At 53.7% G+C, this 12,516-nt stretch overlaps 4 protein-coding genes across 4 annotated transcripts; 3 read left to right on the top strand and 1 right to left on the bottom strand.

The window, feature by feature from the left end:
- Positions 1-1,119: 1,119 nt before the first annotated feature.
- KVR01_001856 (uncharacterized protein) lies at positions 1,120-1,789 on the top strand (the record flags this gene model as incomplete). Its single annotated transcript, XM_044789141.1, has 2 exons — positions 1,120-1,189; positions 1,272-1,789. The coding sequence occupies 2 exons, from the start codon at positions 1,120-1,122 to the stop codon at positions 1,787-1,789; spliced, it is 588 nt and encodes a 195-aa protein (XP_044649811.1).
- A 567-nt stretch (positions 1,790-2,356) lies between these two features.
- KVR01_001771 (peptide alpha-N-acetyltransferase complex A subunit NAT1) lies at positions 2,357-6,230 on the top strand. The gene is made up of 4 exons (XM_044783323.1): positions 2,357-2,811; positions 2,879-3,856; positions 4,024-5,160; positions 5,222-6,230. The coding sequence occupies exons 2-4, from the start codon at positions 2,953-2,955 to the stop codon at positions 5,665-5,667; spliced, it is 2,487 nt and encodes an 828-aa protein (XP_044649726.1). The 5' UTR covers positions 2,357-2,811; positions 2,879-2,952; the 3' UTR covers positions 5,668-6,230.
- A 607-nt stretch (positions 6,231-6,837) lies between these two features.
- KVR01_001962 (uncharacterized protein) lies at positions 6,838-8,766 on the top strand (the record flags this gene model as incomplete). Its single annotated transcript, XM_044788424.1, has 4 exons — positions 6,838-6,976; positions 7,047-7,100; positions 7,173-8,308; positions 8,398-8,766. 4 exons carry the CDS (start codon positions 6,838-6,840, stop codon positions 8,764-8,766), a joined length of 1,698 nt encoding a protein of 565 aa, XP_044649917.1.
- A 718-nt stretch (positions 8,767-9,484) lies between these two features.
- KVR01_001360 (uncharacterized protein) lies at positions 9,485-10,484 on the bottom strand (the record flags this gene model as incomplete). Its single annotated transcript, XM_044787162.1, has 2 exons — positions 9,485-10,347; positions 10,433-10,484. 2 exons carry the CDS (start codon positions 10,482-10,484, stop codon positions 9,485-9,487), a joined length of 915 nt encoding a protein of 304 aa, XP_044649315.1.
- Positions 10,485-12,516: the final 2,032 nt, after the last annotated feature.

The following is a 12,516-nucleotide window of genomic DNA, read 5'->3' as shown; positions in this document are numbered from 1 at the left end:
CGCCTGCGTGACACCACATGCGTAGGTCCCGCCCAAGAGATCCCAAAGGACGTGGTCGGTCCCCTCTCCTTTCCCTCTTGTCCTTTGCCCGCGAGACCCGTCGGGCGAGACCCAGGTCTGGGCGGGGCAACGAGTCGCTCCCTCCCATCCCCCATCCCCCATCCCCCATCCCCCATCTCGCATCGCACATCGCACATCGCACAGCGCAGACGCTGCGTCTCGCCTGGGTCACAGTCTTGTTGCTCCGCGGAAGCAAGAGCGGGCAGGGGGGGGGGTTCGAGATTGGCGAGCTCACATCAATCTGAACCCCTGTCGGCTGGCCGACTCACCGGCCGCCTGGCTTGCACAGTCTCTGAACCCCAATCAAACAATCCCGGCCTTCTTCTTTTCCGTTTCACCCAACCCCCAGCCCACCCTCGTGCCCATCCTCGTGCCCACCCCCCTTCCCCCCTTCCCGAGGGATGGGCCCGTCGGATTGCCTCTGGTCTGGCCTTGGTCTCTGCCACGAGCAGGCCGTCGGTCTATCTTGGCCCCCGGCTCTTGCAGATACGACATGTTAGCAGCTACTGTGAGATGTGCTGCCCGGTGTTTGGAGCACGGGAGTGGCGTGCCGGCAACAGAGCACAGGATGGCTTCGGGCCGGCCAACTTGCTGGTCGTTTGCACGTGTCCCGTTGCGACGGGTTGTGGTCGAGGTCTGCGCGGGTCAGCTGAGAGCACCCCAAGTGTGCTCCGAGATGCTGCCTATTAAGTAATCAGTCCAGATCCGGTCGAGCCCGCCCCACCCGCGCAGCCGCGCAGTGGGACGACTGAGCTCCAACTGCCTCCCTCCCTGCCTCCCTGCCATGACGCCAACACATGCGGGCTAAGGCTAAGCCTGGCGTCAGGCACTCCCGGACACCTCTTTTCACATCTCCCCACCACTCCTCGACGGCCACCGACCGACGGCCACCGACCAAGTCTGGCAGAATACACGGTCTAGGCACTCACAGCACCAGCAGTAACAGTGGCTTCCCTCCTCTGGTCGAGGCGGCAGAGTTCGGACCCGGACCCGGACCCGGACCCGGCCACCTCGGGCGATCCTGGCCCATCTCCCAACACACAGCCTCGGGAGGTCACAATGGCCGAGCAGCCGCCGGCGCAGCCCAGACTCACACCGCAGTTCTGCCTTTCAACAACTGTGTTGCGTGGTGCGCTTGTCCCCATGCCCGCCTGGCCCGACCCGGACTCGGGCCTGTCCGGCTGCTAACACGTGCGCTTGCTACCCTGCAGATTTCCTGCGCCTGTCCCGAGGTGCGCTGGACGACTCCATCACCCAGAGCCTCAACGCCCTCGTGACGCCCGCCGCCCGCGGCTTCGACCCCGCCTCCACCTCCCAGCGGGCCTCGAGACCACAGACCCGCGGGCACATTGCACCCCGCTCGTGCCAGAACTTCAAGGACCAGGTTCTATTTCCCACGTGGCAGGCCCGCACCGACGTCCTGAGCTACTGCGCGCTGGTGGCCACCAGCCCGGATCCTGACGATCCTGACGCCACAGTGGGGGAGGCAGAGCAGGAGAAGGACAGGGAGAGGCTTGTCGACGAGAGGCTTGACCCCTACTCGGCGCGCCACTTCCCTCGAGAGCCAAGGACAACTCAGCTGGCTTTGCTGTTGCGCCAGGAGCAGGGCGTGGAAAACATAGTCAGGTCCAGGACATGGGGCCTCGTTCGGGAGAGGTGCGGCGAACCGGCCGACAGCTGGGAGAAGGCCATGGCGGAATGGAGAGCCAGGAACGGCAACGGCGCATGAGGTGGGGTTCGCGGGCTTGTTCTCTCCTCTCCACTGGGAACCAGCCACACATCGGGCAGGCCACTCGAGATAGACTTAGCAGGCAGGCAGGCAGGCTGACTGACTGACTGACAGACGCTGGCTCTTGCCCAGGCGCTCTGGAGGTGGTTGGTGACCTAGGGTGTAACAAAACGAAACCGCCTCGACCGTTGACGTGACTGACTGACTGCTCAGCAGGCCGTTGGGCAGGGCGCATGACTGTCCAAGACTGCTCGTCCATGGTGCTCGCACTGGTGTCATGAGCTGGCAGGACAGATGCGGCCGTGCCCTCTGTCCTCCTGCTGCCGTGAGACGCCAATGTGTCCTCCTGCCGGTCGGTCACTGAGGCCAGCAGTTGGGCTCATGGGAATTGTGCTTGTCTCGAGTCCAGCCGCACTACGTATCCTAGGTCGTGGTAAACTGAGAAACCCACAACCAACCCGCCCCCCGCCCCCCCCCCCCGCCCTTCGACGGCTGGTGCCGGCTGGTGCCGTCCCGGCGCTCTGTCCATATGGTCCTGTACCTGGCCTGGCTACTCGTGGTATGTCCCCTACTCCCGTACATGGCGGTGGGGGAGAGCCAATGACCCCACGTCCTGCTAACGGCAAGCTTTGGGGAGCCTACAGTAGAGCCAGGCTAGGACAGAGGCTTGTCGTGCCGCGACCTGACCTACCTCCAACCCACCTCTGCCGGGAGCAGCTTCCTGTACGTGTCTTGCTCCGTGCCTCCGTGTAAGTTTTGACAGTCGGCGTCGCGCATGCGCACGCATACATCCAATCCACCCTTTCTCACACCACCCCTTTCTGTATCCTACAGCCTGGCCTCTACCACACTCCGCCCCCGGGGCCACGGCCAAAAATTTGCCTTGACAATCCTGCCCGGCCCGGGCATGCGCGTAGCGAGCTGGCATCCTCACCTCCCGAACTCATAACACGGGCATTCCGTTGCACCAACCTGAACCCACCCACCCATACCTCATACCTGCCTGCGAGGCGGCTGACTGTGTACTCCGTACCTGCGCGCCCCCTGCGACCCGCTCAGGTAGCTGACAAGGTCTTTTGCCCACCGCAGATCCCGTCGTCCCACCCCCAACGCACAACACGCCCTTCTCAAAGAGACACGGCGCCACGCCCATCCGTCGGAAAATGTCGCAGAAGTTGAGCACGAGAGAGCAGAACCTCTTCCGCCAGGTCGTCCGGAACTATGAGGAGAAACAATACAAGCGTGGCCTCAAGGCTGCCGAACAGATCCTCAAGAAGAGCCCCAGGCACGGCGACACAATGGCCATGAAGGCCCTCATACTCAACGCCCAGGGCAAGACCGACGAGGCCTTTGCACTGGGCAAGGAGGCCCTGACCGTCGACATGAAGTCGCACATCTGCTGGCACGTCTATGGGCTGCTCTACCGCACCAACAAGAACTTCGAGGAGGCAATCAAGGCATACCGCTTCGCCCTCAAGCTCGAGCCCGACTCCAGCCAGATCCAGCGGGACCTTGCCATCCTTCAGATCCAGATGCGCGACTACCACGGCTACGTCCAGAGCAGGCTCTCCATGCTGCAGCAGCGGCCCCAGCTGAGGCAGAGCTGGACCGGCCTGGCCATCGCCCACCACCTCGCCGGCAACCTCACCGAGGCTGAGAACATCCTCAAGACATTTGAGGAGACGCTCAAGACGCCTCCCCCAAAGACAGATATAGAGCACGCAGAGGCCATCATGTACCGGAATCTGATCATCGCCGAGACCGGCGATACCCAGAGGGCCCTGGACCATCTTGACTCGAACTGCAAGCAGAACCTGGACCGCCTGGCCTACATGGAAGCACGAGCCAAGTACCTGACCCAGCTGGGGAGGAAGGATGAGGCTGCCCGGGCCTATCGTGCGCTTCTTGACCGGAACCCTGATCATCCTGAATATTACGACTCCCTTATCGCAGTACTTGACCTGGCCGAGGATGACCACGCGGCACGCAAGGCGATCTATGACGAGTATGTTGCAAAGTCGCCCCGCTCAGACGCCGCGAAACGACTTCCCCTGGACTTCTTGAGCGGTATGTGCAGGTGTGCAAGGAGCACCACCCAAGCAACCCGAAACAGAATCCACGACTGGTTCTTCCCTCCCTCCCTCCCTCCCTCCCCCCCTTCCCCCTCCCCCCTTCCCCAGACCATCTTGTCTCTCGGGATTTCAATTGACGTCTCTATTCTTGTTCCTGTCTAGGCGACGAGTTCCGAGAAGCAGCGAAGAAGTACCTGGCTGCGGTCCTGGACAAGGGCGTGCCGTCTACCTTTGCCAACCTGAAGCATTTGTATAGTGACGATTTCAAGAGGGCAACCCTGCCTGCCCTCGTGCAAGAATACCTGGACACGGCAGATGGGCAGCATGCCAATGGGGACAGCTCCAAGGGCAAAGGGGCAGCCCTGTACTTTTTGGCCCAGCACTACAACTACTCCAAGAGCCGGGACCTTGCCAGGGCTATGGAGTACGTGGACAAGGCCATCGAGCTCGACCCCAAGAACGTCGACTTTGCCATGACCAAGGCCCGCATATGGAAGCACCACGGGAACCTGCCCAGGGCCTCGGAGGCCATGGACCACGCCCGAGCACTCGACACCAGGGATCGGTACATCAACACCAAGGCAGCCAAGTACCAATTGCGGAACAACGAGTGCGACAAGGCACTCAGGACAATGGGCATGTTCACCAAGGCCGACACCCCCGGCGGTCCGCTCGCAGACCTCCTGGACATGCAGAGCGTCTGGTTCCTGACCGAGGACGGCGAGGCCCACGCGCGGCTGGGAAACAAGGGAATAGCCTTGAAGCGGTTCCACGCGGTCTACAACATCTTTGACGTGTGGCAGGAGGACCAGTTCGACTTCCACAGCTTCTCGCTGCGCAAGGGCATGATCCGGGCCTATGTCGACATGGTGAGGTGGGAGGACCACCTCCGGGACCACCCCATGTACACGCGCGTGGCAATCGGTGCCGCACGCGCGTACCTGCGGCTACACGAGGAGCGGGCGGCAGTGGAGGCCAACGGCGTCAACGGATCAGGGGACGCGCATGGTGACGACGCCCTGGAGAGGAAGAAGGCGGCAAAGAAGGCAAAGAAGGAGTCGCAGCGGCTGGAGCGGGAGGCGGCGGAGAGGGCAGCCAAGCAGAACCCCAACCAGGGCCAGAAAGGAAAGCAGGACGCGGAGGCGCTCAAGAAGAAGGACGACGACCCGCTAGGGCAGAAACTGACGGCCACGACGGACCCGCTGGGAGAAGCCATGAAGTTTGTCAGCCCGATGCTAGCGTGCAGCCCGAAGAGCATTGATGCGCAGACGACGGCGTTCGAGGTGCTGATCCTCAGGAGTAAGTCATGCCCGCCCCGTGCCGGGCAAGACCACATTGCTGACCCCCCTGGCCGAAACAGAAAAGTACATACGGGCGCTTGGTTGCCTGAAGGCGGTGTTTGCGCTGGACAGGGAGAACGCCGTGGCCCACGAACAGGCGGTGCGGCTCAGGCAGGCGCTGGACCAGGAGGCCGGCACACTGCCACCCAAGGTGGCCGAGGTCATCAAGGCGGAGTTTACGGAAATCCCGGCATCTACGGACCTCACCAAGCACAACGAGGGGTTCCGGAAGAGGCACGAAAGCAGCGCGCCGCACGTGCTTGCAACGATCCGCGTGCAAGACAGGCTGGGCGGGGACCGGGGGAGGCTGGGCAAGGAGGTAACAAGCCTGCTGGAGATGGAGGGAGTGGAGCTCAGGGACGCCAGCGATGCGCAGGAACTGCTGAGGGGCTGGAAGAGCGAGGAGCTCGAGGAGTTCAAGAAGGCGGCAGCGCAGAAGTGGCCCGAGTCGTCGGTCTTCATATAAAGAAAGGGGCGGCGGTTGGATAGGTAGGGTTGGCTGTCGAAGGCAAGGGCGGGGGAAAGGGAAAAAAGAAAGAGGGCAGGTGGGCTGGCTGCAGGCCGGATTGGCAAGACTGTAGATAGTTTGTTGAAGACGGACAATCGAGGAAAAGAAGCAATGCAGCCACGGAACCAAGCCTGTACGCTGCTGGCAGTCCCTGCGGGAGAGGAGGGAGCAGAGGGCGAGGGCGAGGGCGAGGGCGAGGGCGGAGCCGGAGGGCAGCTGGGCCGGCCTGGCGAGGCAAGGCTGGCTGGCTGGCGTGGCCGGGCTAGTGATAAGTCAGTCAGTCAGTCAGTCCATGTGTCCATGTTCCATGGTGCATGACCAGCCGGGCTCGGCTTCCGCGGGCTGTCTACAGGGTCTGTGCGAGACAAGCCTCTTGTTACGGCAATGGTTTGCAACTGCACAAATACATTGTGTTGTTGTACAATGTGCTCGAGGAGGACATACAAGAAAAAAACAGAGGAGAAGCCTCAGTTTGGTCTCTAAGTGCAGTTGTATATATGGTCTTGGTTGGCCAGGCGTGGGCACATGACAGACAGTAGCTGAGTACCTAGGTACTTGGACAATTCACACATACCTGGGTACCTAGGTACATGCATACATACATCCTGACCAGAGCCGTGCGAGCGTCCCGGGAGCACCGGGGGTGCCTGCTTAGACAGGCATCCAATGCAGTCGATCTACCAGGTAGGTACCTACCCTGCCTACCTCGTCACCTACCTAGGTAGGCAGGTACAAGGTAGGTAGGTACTTAAGTAGGCAGGTAGGCAGGTAGGTACTTATATGGATAGTCGGCTCACCGTCCCTTCCCCCAACACACATACTCCGTACACACACACACACATACCCTCTCTCTCTCTCACACACACCCTCACTCACTCACTCACTCCATGCACTTGCACGTTTTTGGCCCTCCCTCTCCCTCCCCAGCCTGTCACTCTTTGTGTTGTTTTGTTTTTGGACCAGCCCTCGTCTGACTCTGACACGAAGACTGGCACGCTCGGCTCCAGTCCAGCTCGGGCTCCCGGGTCCGGCTCGCTCGCGCCTCGGCCGTCACACCCGTGTCCCGGCCTCCCGGCCCAACGGTCTCGCTCCTGGGCGTGGGCCTGTGAGATTTCAAGGGATAGCCTGATGCCGCTGCAGCCTCCCGACCTGGCCGAGCCTGCGCCCGAGCCCGGGCCCGGGCCCGGGCCCGGTGACTCGGACTGCTCCATCAGCCTCGCTCCAGGCCTGTCCCTCGCCATACAGCACGACTCCCTGATCATCCAAGGTACGGCCGGCTCCGCCGCCCCATGCTGCCCCGCCAGACACCTGAGGTGCTGACATGAAACCCGGTCCAGATGGCAGGGCCGGTGCTTCCAAGAAAAGCAGGACGTGCGGCTTTGGCTCCTCAGGTGCGTTCAGAGCTCCCCTCCGAGCCAAGAGTCGGCAACAGACGCCCAGCGGCCGCGCTGACCCTGCGCTAGGTCCCTCACAGCCTCCCAACCCGCGGCGCATACCCCTTTACAACATCCTCTGGGCCGAGCTCGACAGTGCCCGCCACACCTTGACCATCGACTACGCCCGCGACGTCTCCAAGACCAGCCGCCGGGCTGCGAAGCTGGCCCTCCCCCTCGGCCCCGAGGCCCCTGCTCCCGGCGCTGCCACGGCCGAGTCCGTCTCCGCATGGGTACAACAGCTCATGGCCCGCTCGTACGGGCCCGCCCCCCGCGCGAGGCGCGCCTACGTCCTCGTCAACCCCCATGCCGGGCCCGGCGGCGCCGTCAAGATATGGGAGAACCAGGTCAAGCCCATATTCGACGCCGCGCGCATGGCCCTGACCGTGCACCGGACCACCTTCTCGGGCGAGGCCGTCGGCCTGGTCGAGAACATTGACATTGACCAGTTCGACATCATCGTGCCCTGCAGCGGCGACGGCCTGCCCCACGAGGTCTTCAACGGCCTGGCCAGGCGCCCCGACGCAGCCCGCGCCCTGCACAAGGTCGCCGTCGCCCACATCCCCTGCGGCAGCGGCAACGCCCTCGCCTGCAATGCCTTTGGCACTCACAGGCCCTCCCTGGCCGCCCTGGCCATCGTCAAGGGCCTCGCCACCCCGCTCGACCTCATCAGCATCACCCAGGGCGACAGGCGCATCCTGTCTTTCCTCAGCCAGACCCTCGGCATCATGGCCGAGGCCGACCTCGCCACCGAGCACCTGCGCTGGATGGGCGAGCACCGCTTCACCTACGGCGTCATCACGCGCATTCTCAAGAAGAAGGTCTACCCCTGCGACCTGTGGGCAAAGGTCGACATCCACCACAAGGATGGCGTCAGGGACCACTACAGGCGCGAGAGGGAGAACTCCTCCCTCCTGGAGCTCGACAACATGACGCCCTCGCCCGGCCCCCGCCCACACGCCGGCGGTGCCCAGGGCTCTGTTGCCGACTCGGACGATGCCACGCGCAACGACGACGCCGCCACCACTGCTACCACCGCCACCACCACCACCACCCCCACAACTACCGGCCTGCCACCCTTGAAGTACGGCACCATCAACGACAAACTGCCCCAGGGCTGGGAGAAGCTTGGGGCGGACAAGGTCGGGAACTTCTACTGTGGGAATGTGAGTCACTTCCACCATCACCCCCGGGGGGGGGCGAGGCTCTGGCCCGACGTGGGACATGACGGGATCGCTAATGCACACGCACGCAGGTCGCCTATATGGCTCCGGATGTCGTCTTCTTCAACGCCGCCTGGCTGAACGACGGGCTGATGGACCTTGTCACGGTCGACGGCGACGTGCCCACACCCAAGGCTCCAGGCCTGCTCTTGTCCGTCGGCAACAACTCCTTCTTTGATAACCCCCTCGTCACGTACCGCAAGGTCTCGGCCTTCCGCATCATACCCAAGGACCAGAAAGATGGGTACATTAGCATCGATGGCGAAAAGGTCCCGTTCGAGCCGTTTCAGGCCGAGGTGCACCAGGGCCTGGGCATGGTGATCACCAAGCGCGGCGTAATGGAACACGACGGCCCAAGGAATTGGGACCAGGTCACAACAAGCCAGCGGCTGATGGCGTAGCCGTCTGCTGCCCCGTCACACGCATGCAGAGAGAGCTGTGGGAAGACCTTTTGTGCACAAGAACCAGTGATACCCCGGTGATGAGGGAGACAGGGCCACGTGAGAGCGCATGTGGATAGGATTTGGATAATTAATAATCAGGTAGAACTAACTCAGTCAAGTGCTCTGGGTTTCGTTGCGGCCGTCAGCTTGTACATAGCGAGGGCGATATCAATTACACTGCTGCCTCCGCACGCCTCGGGTCACGCTCAAACGAGGACTGGGTGACAGAATAGATTTGTAAAATGAACACGCCTGCCTCCCTGGCCTGACTGATGGACTCGGCCTCTGTGCCACCCTGTTCCTGCGAAGCCTCGGTGTCCGAAACAGGGCGAGCCAGGCATTGAGGAGAGGTCAGTCCCACCCACCCTTGCGGCTTCCGATCACCCACGGTGCCGTCATCGCCCCCCCCCCCCCCCCACCCCGGGGGCGCGCGACCGCGCCATACCCATAATAACCAAGGCCCCGGCTGGCACATTGGGTTCAGTGCCGGTGCAAGGTCCATGTCACCACCAGCCACACACGAGGGTGGACAGACCCAGGCGAGGTGAAACGATGGCATCCTGGCGACCCGGCCGCCAGAAGCCCGTCGGCTGGGGTTTCGCTGCCAGTGAGAACGCCGACCAGTGCCCCCACACAGCGCAAGTGTCATTCGCAGGCAATGGTGTCGACAGTGTGCTCAGTCCAACCCGACCCATTCATCATCATGGCCACTGCCACCGCCCCCGCCCGGCTCATCGCGGTCGTGCCGCTGGCGACTTCGAGCCAGGCGCTCGTCAAGCAAGGACTCCTTGGAGCGTTTCCGCACGGCCGGGCTGAGTGTCGTGGAATGCAGCGTCTCGACAAGGCCCCTAAGGCGTTGGAGGACATCGTCCCCTGGGAGGCCGTCTGAACCTGCTGTCTGTTTACCCCTGCCGTGGTCCCCAGCCTCGGGCTCTTTGCTCTCCTCCAGCATGCGGGCCTTTTCGGCCTCGTCAACCCAAATGTCCAATGTGTGCAGCTTCAGCCCAACGGGAACAATCTTGGGCATCAGGCCGTCCTCTTCCTCCTCTTTCCTGCTCTCCTCGTCCGGCCTGAAGGGCCAGTCGGCTAGCAGTCCTAACATCTGCTCCACTTTCTTGTCGTCGAACCTAGGGCTCTGGCGTTCGACCGATCCGTCCAACTGCCTCTTCCTCGCACGTGCTGTCTTCTTGGCCGGCTCCTGCAACTGCATCCACGCCAGACTGCTGGCCAGCATCCTTCTTACAAGCAGCAGGAATTTCTCCATGCGCAGCACATCGATCCCCGTGGTCCACTCACGCGCCATCGTGGCCCAGAAGCCTCTCAGCCAGGGAACGACGGCTGTTGGGGGCAGCACCCAGACGAGATCGGCAAGGTCCTGGCAGAGCGCCTGCTGCGGCAAGGGCCGATCACACATCCAGAGGGCATAGAAGAGACCTTTCCAAAGCTTGAGGATGTCGAGGGTCGAGAGGGAGGAGGAGATGTGCTTTGCGGACAGGAAGGTGCGGAGGGACTCGAGGGCGGCGGTACGGGTTTTGCGATCTGTCAGTGGCACGGGTCAGCGACGGCGAAAGCACTTGTGAGCCAAGCGGCGTTTGACAAGTAAGGTCATTTCAAAGATACTAACCACTTGATGCCAGGTTCTTGATGAACGGCATAGGCTTTTCCTGTGAAGCCATCGCGAAACACTGTGCAGCTTAGTGTATTATCGCAGCACCTGTCGAAGAAGAAGAGAAACCCTCAATGTGTTTGCCAACAGCAGCAACGCGACAATCGTGTTGATGGTAACGGTAGGTCTGGTTGAGGCGGCACATTGCCCGCGCGGCCGAAAATCAGAGTGGTCAGGAAAATAGAACCGGCAGAAAAAAGTTTTGGCGGTAAGACTAAGAGACTAAGAGTATAGCCTATATTTAAAATTTTATATTAAGTACTATCTATAAGTATATAATTTTAATATAATTTATTTATATCTTTAAATATTTATTATTTAATAAAAAATAAATAATTAAAATTTAAAAAAATATTTAATTTTATTAAATTTATTATATATTAATTATATATTTTTTAATATTATTATTAAATTAAAAATAAATATATAAAATATAAAGTATAAAATATAAATTATTTATATTTTTAATTTTATTATTAAATTAAAAATAAATATATAAAATAAAAAAATTTAAAATATAAATTATTTATATTTTTAATTTTATTATTAAATTAAAAATAAATAATTAAAGTTTTAAAAATATAATATAATATATTTTTAAAATTAATTTAATTAAGTTTATTATATAAAATTTTATATAATAATTTTATAATTATTTATAATATTATTTATTATTAAAAGTATTTTTATATTAATATATTAAATTATATTATTTAAATAATTTTAAAATTTATAAAAATAATTTTTAAAAATTATTAATATTTTATAATAAATTATTAAAAAAATTAAAAATTATTATTTTATATATTTATTATAAAGGTTTTTAATAAACTTTAATAATATAATATAATAATATAATTTAAAACTATATAATAAAATAAAATTAATAATATTATATTATAAATTATTTATATTTTTATTTATTAAATTAATATTTATTTATTTAATAATTATATTTATTTAATTTCTATTAACTATTTATTTAATATTAATTTTTCTAAATAACTTTTATATTTATAAATACTTTTAAATTAATATTAAAAACTTTATACTTCCTTTTAATTTTAATATTTTAAATATAAGTTATATTTCTATTATATTTTATTATACCTTTAAATATACCTTTTAATATACTTTTACTATATTTTTAATATATTTTAAACTATATATATTTAAATATTAATTAAGTATTTAAATATTAATTAAATAAGGTTTAAATTAAAAAATAAAAATAAAATTATATTTTTAATTTTTTAATATTTCTTTTAACTTTTAATATTTTAAACTTTAACTTTTTTAATATTTAATTAATATTTAAATATTTAATTAATATAAATATATATAGTTTAGGTTTAAAATAAAAATAAAAGTTTTAAAAGTAAAAATAAAAAGTTTTAAAAAATATTAAAAGAAATTTTAAAGTTTAAAAAACTTATATTAAAATATTAAAATTTAAAATATTTTAATTAAATATATAATTTTATATAGATTTTATATATAAATTTTATAAATAAATAATTAAAAAATTAAATAAATAAATATAATTATTAAATAAATAAATATTAATTTTTATATATTTTATTAAATTAAAATAAATAATTAAGTTTTAAAAATAAAATATAAAATATTTTTAAAATTAATTTAATTAAATTTATTATATAAAACTTTTATAATTTTTATATTTATTTATAATATTATTTATTATTAAAATATATTTTTATATTAATATATTAAATTATATTAATTTATTAAAATTAAAATTATTATAAATTATAATTATATAATTTAATATTAATAAATATTATATATAAATAATAAATATATTATATAATTTAAATAAATTAATTAAAATAAATAAAAATAAAATTATTATTTTTAATTAAAGTTTTAATTTTATTTAAATTTACTTATTTTATTATATTATAAATAAAATTATTTAAAAATAATTATTTAATTTATTATATTATTAAATTAAAATAGAATAAAATAAATAAATATATTTTATTATTATTATATATTAAATTTTAATTTAAATTTTCTTT

The sequence above is a fragment of the Diaporthe batatas genome (assembly GCF_019321695.1).
Source record: "Diaporthe batatas strain CRI 302-4 chromosome Unknown Contig00002, whole genome shotgun sequence".
In the NCBI taxonomy this organism is placed as follows: Eukaryota; Fungi; Ascomycota; class Sordariomycetes; order Diaporthales; family Diaporthaceae; genus Diaporthe; species Diaporthe batatas.
Note: the sequence above shows the minus strand (reverse complement) of the source record. Positions and strands in the feature narration are given on the sequence as shown.

What these genes read in the sequence shown, in the direction of transcription:
- KVR01_001771 (XM_044783323.1), top strand. Translation starts at nt 2,953, where the DNA reads ATGTCGCAGAAGTTGAGCACGAGAGAGCAGAACCTCTTCCGCCAGGTC. An exon ending in TCCCCTGGACTTCTTGAGCG is followed by an intron (nt 3,857 to 4,023) that starts GTATGTGCAGGT and finishes GTTCCTGTCTAG; the next exon opens with GCGACGAGTTCCGAGAAGCA. An exon ending in CGAGGTGCTGATCCTCAGGA is followed by an intron (nt 5,161 to 5,221) that starts GTAAGTCATGCC and finishes TGGCCGAAACAG; the next exon opens with AAAAGTACATACGGGCGCTT.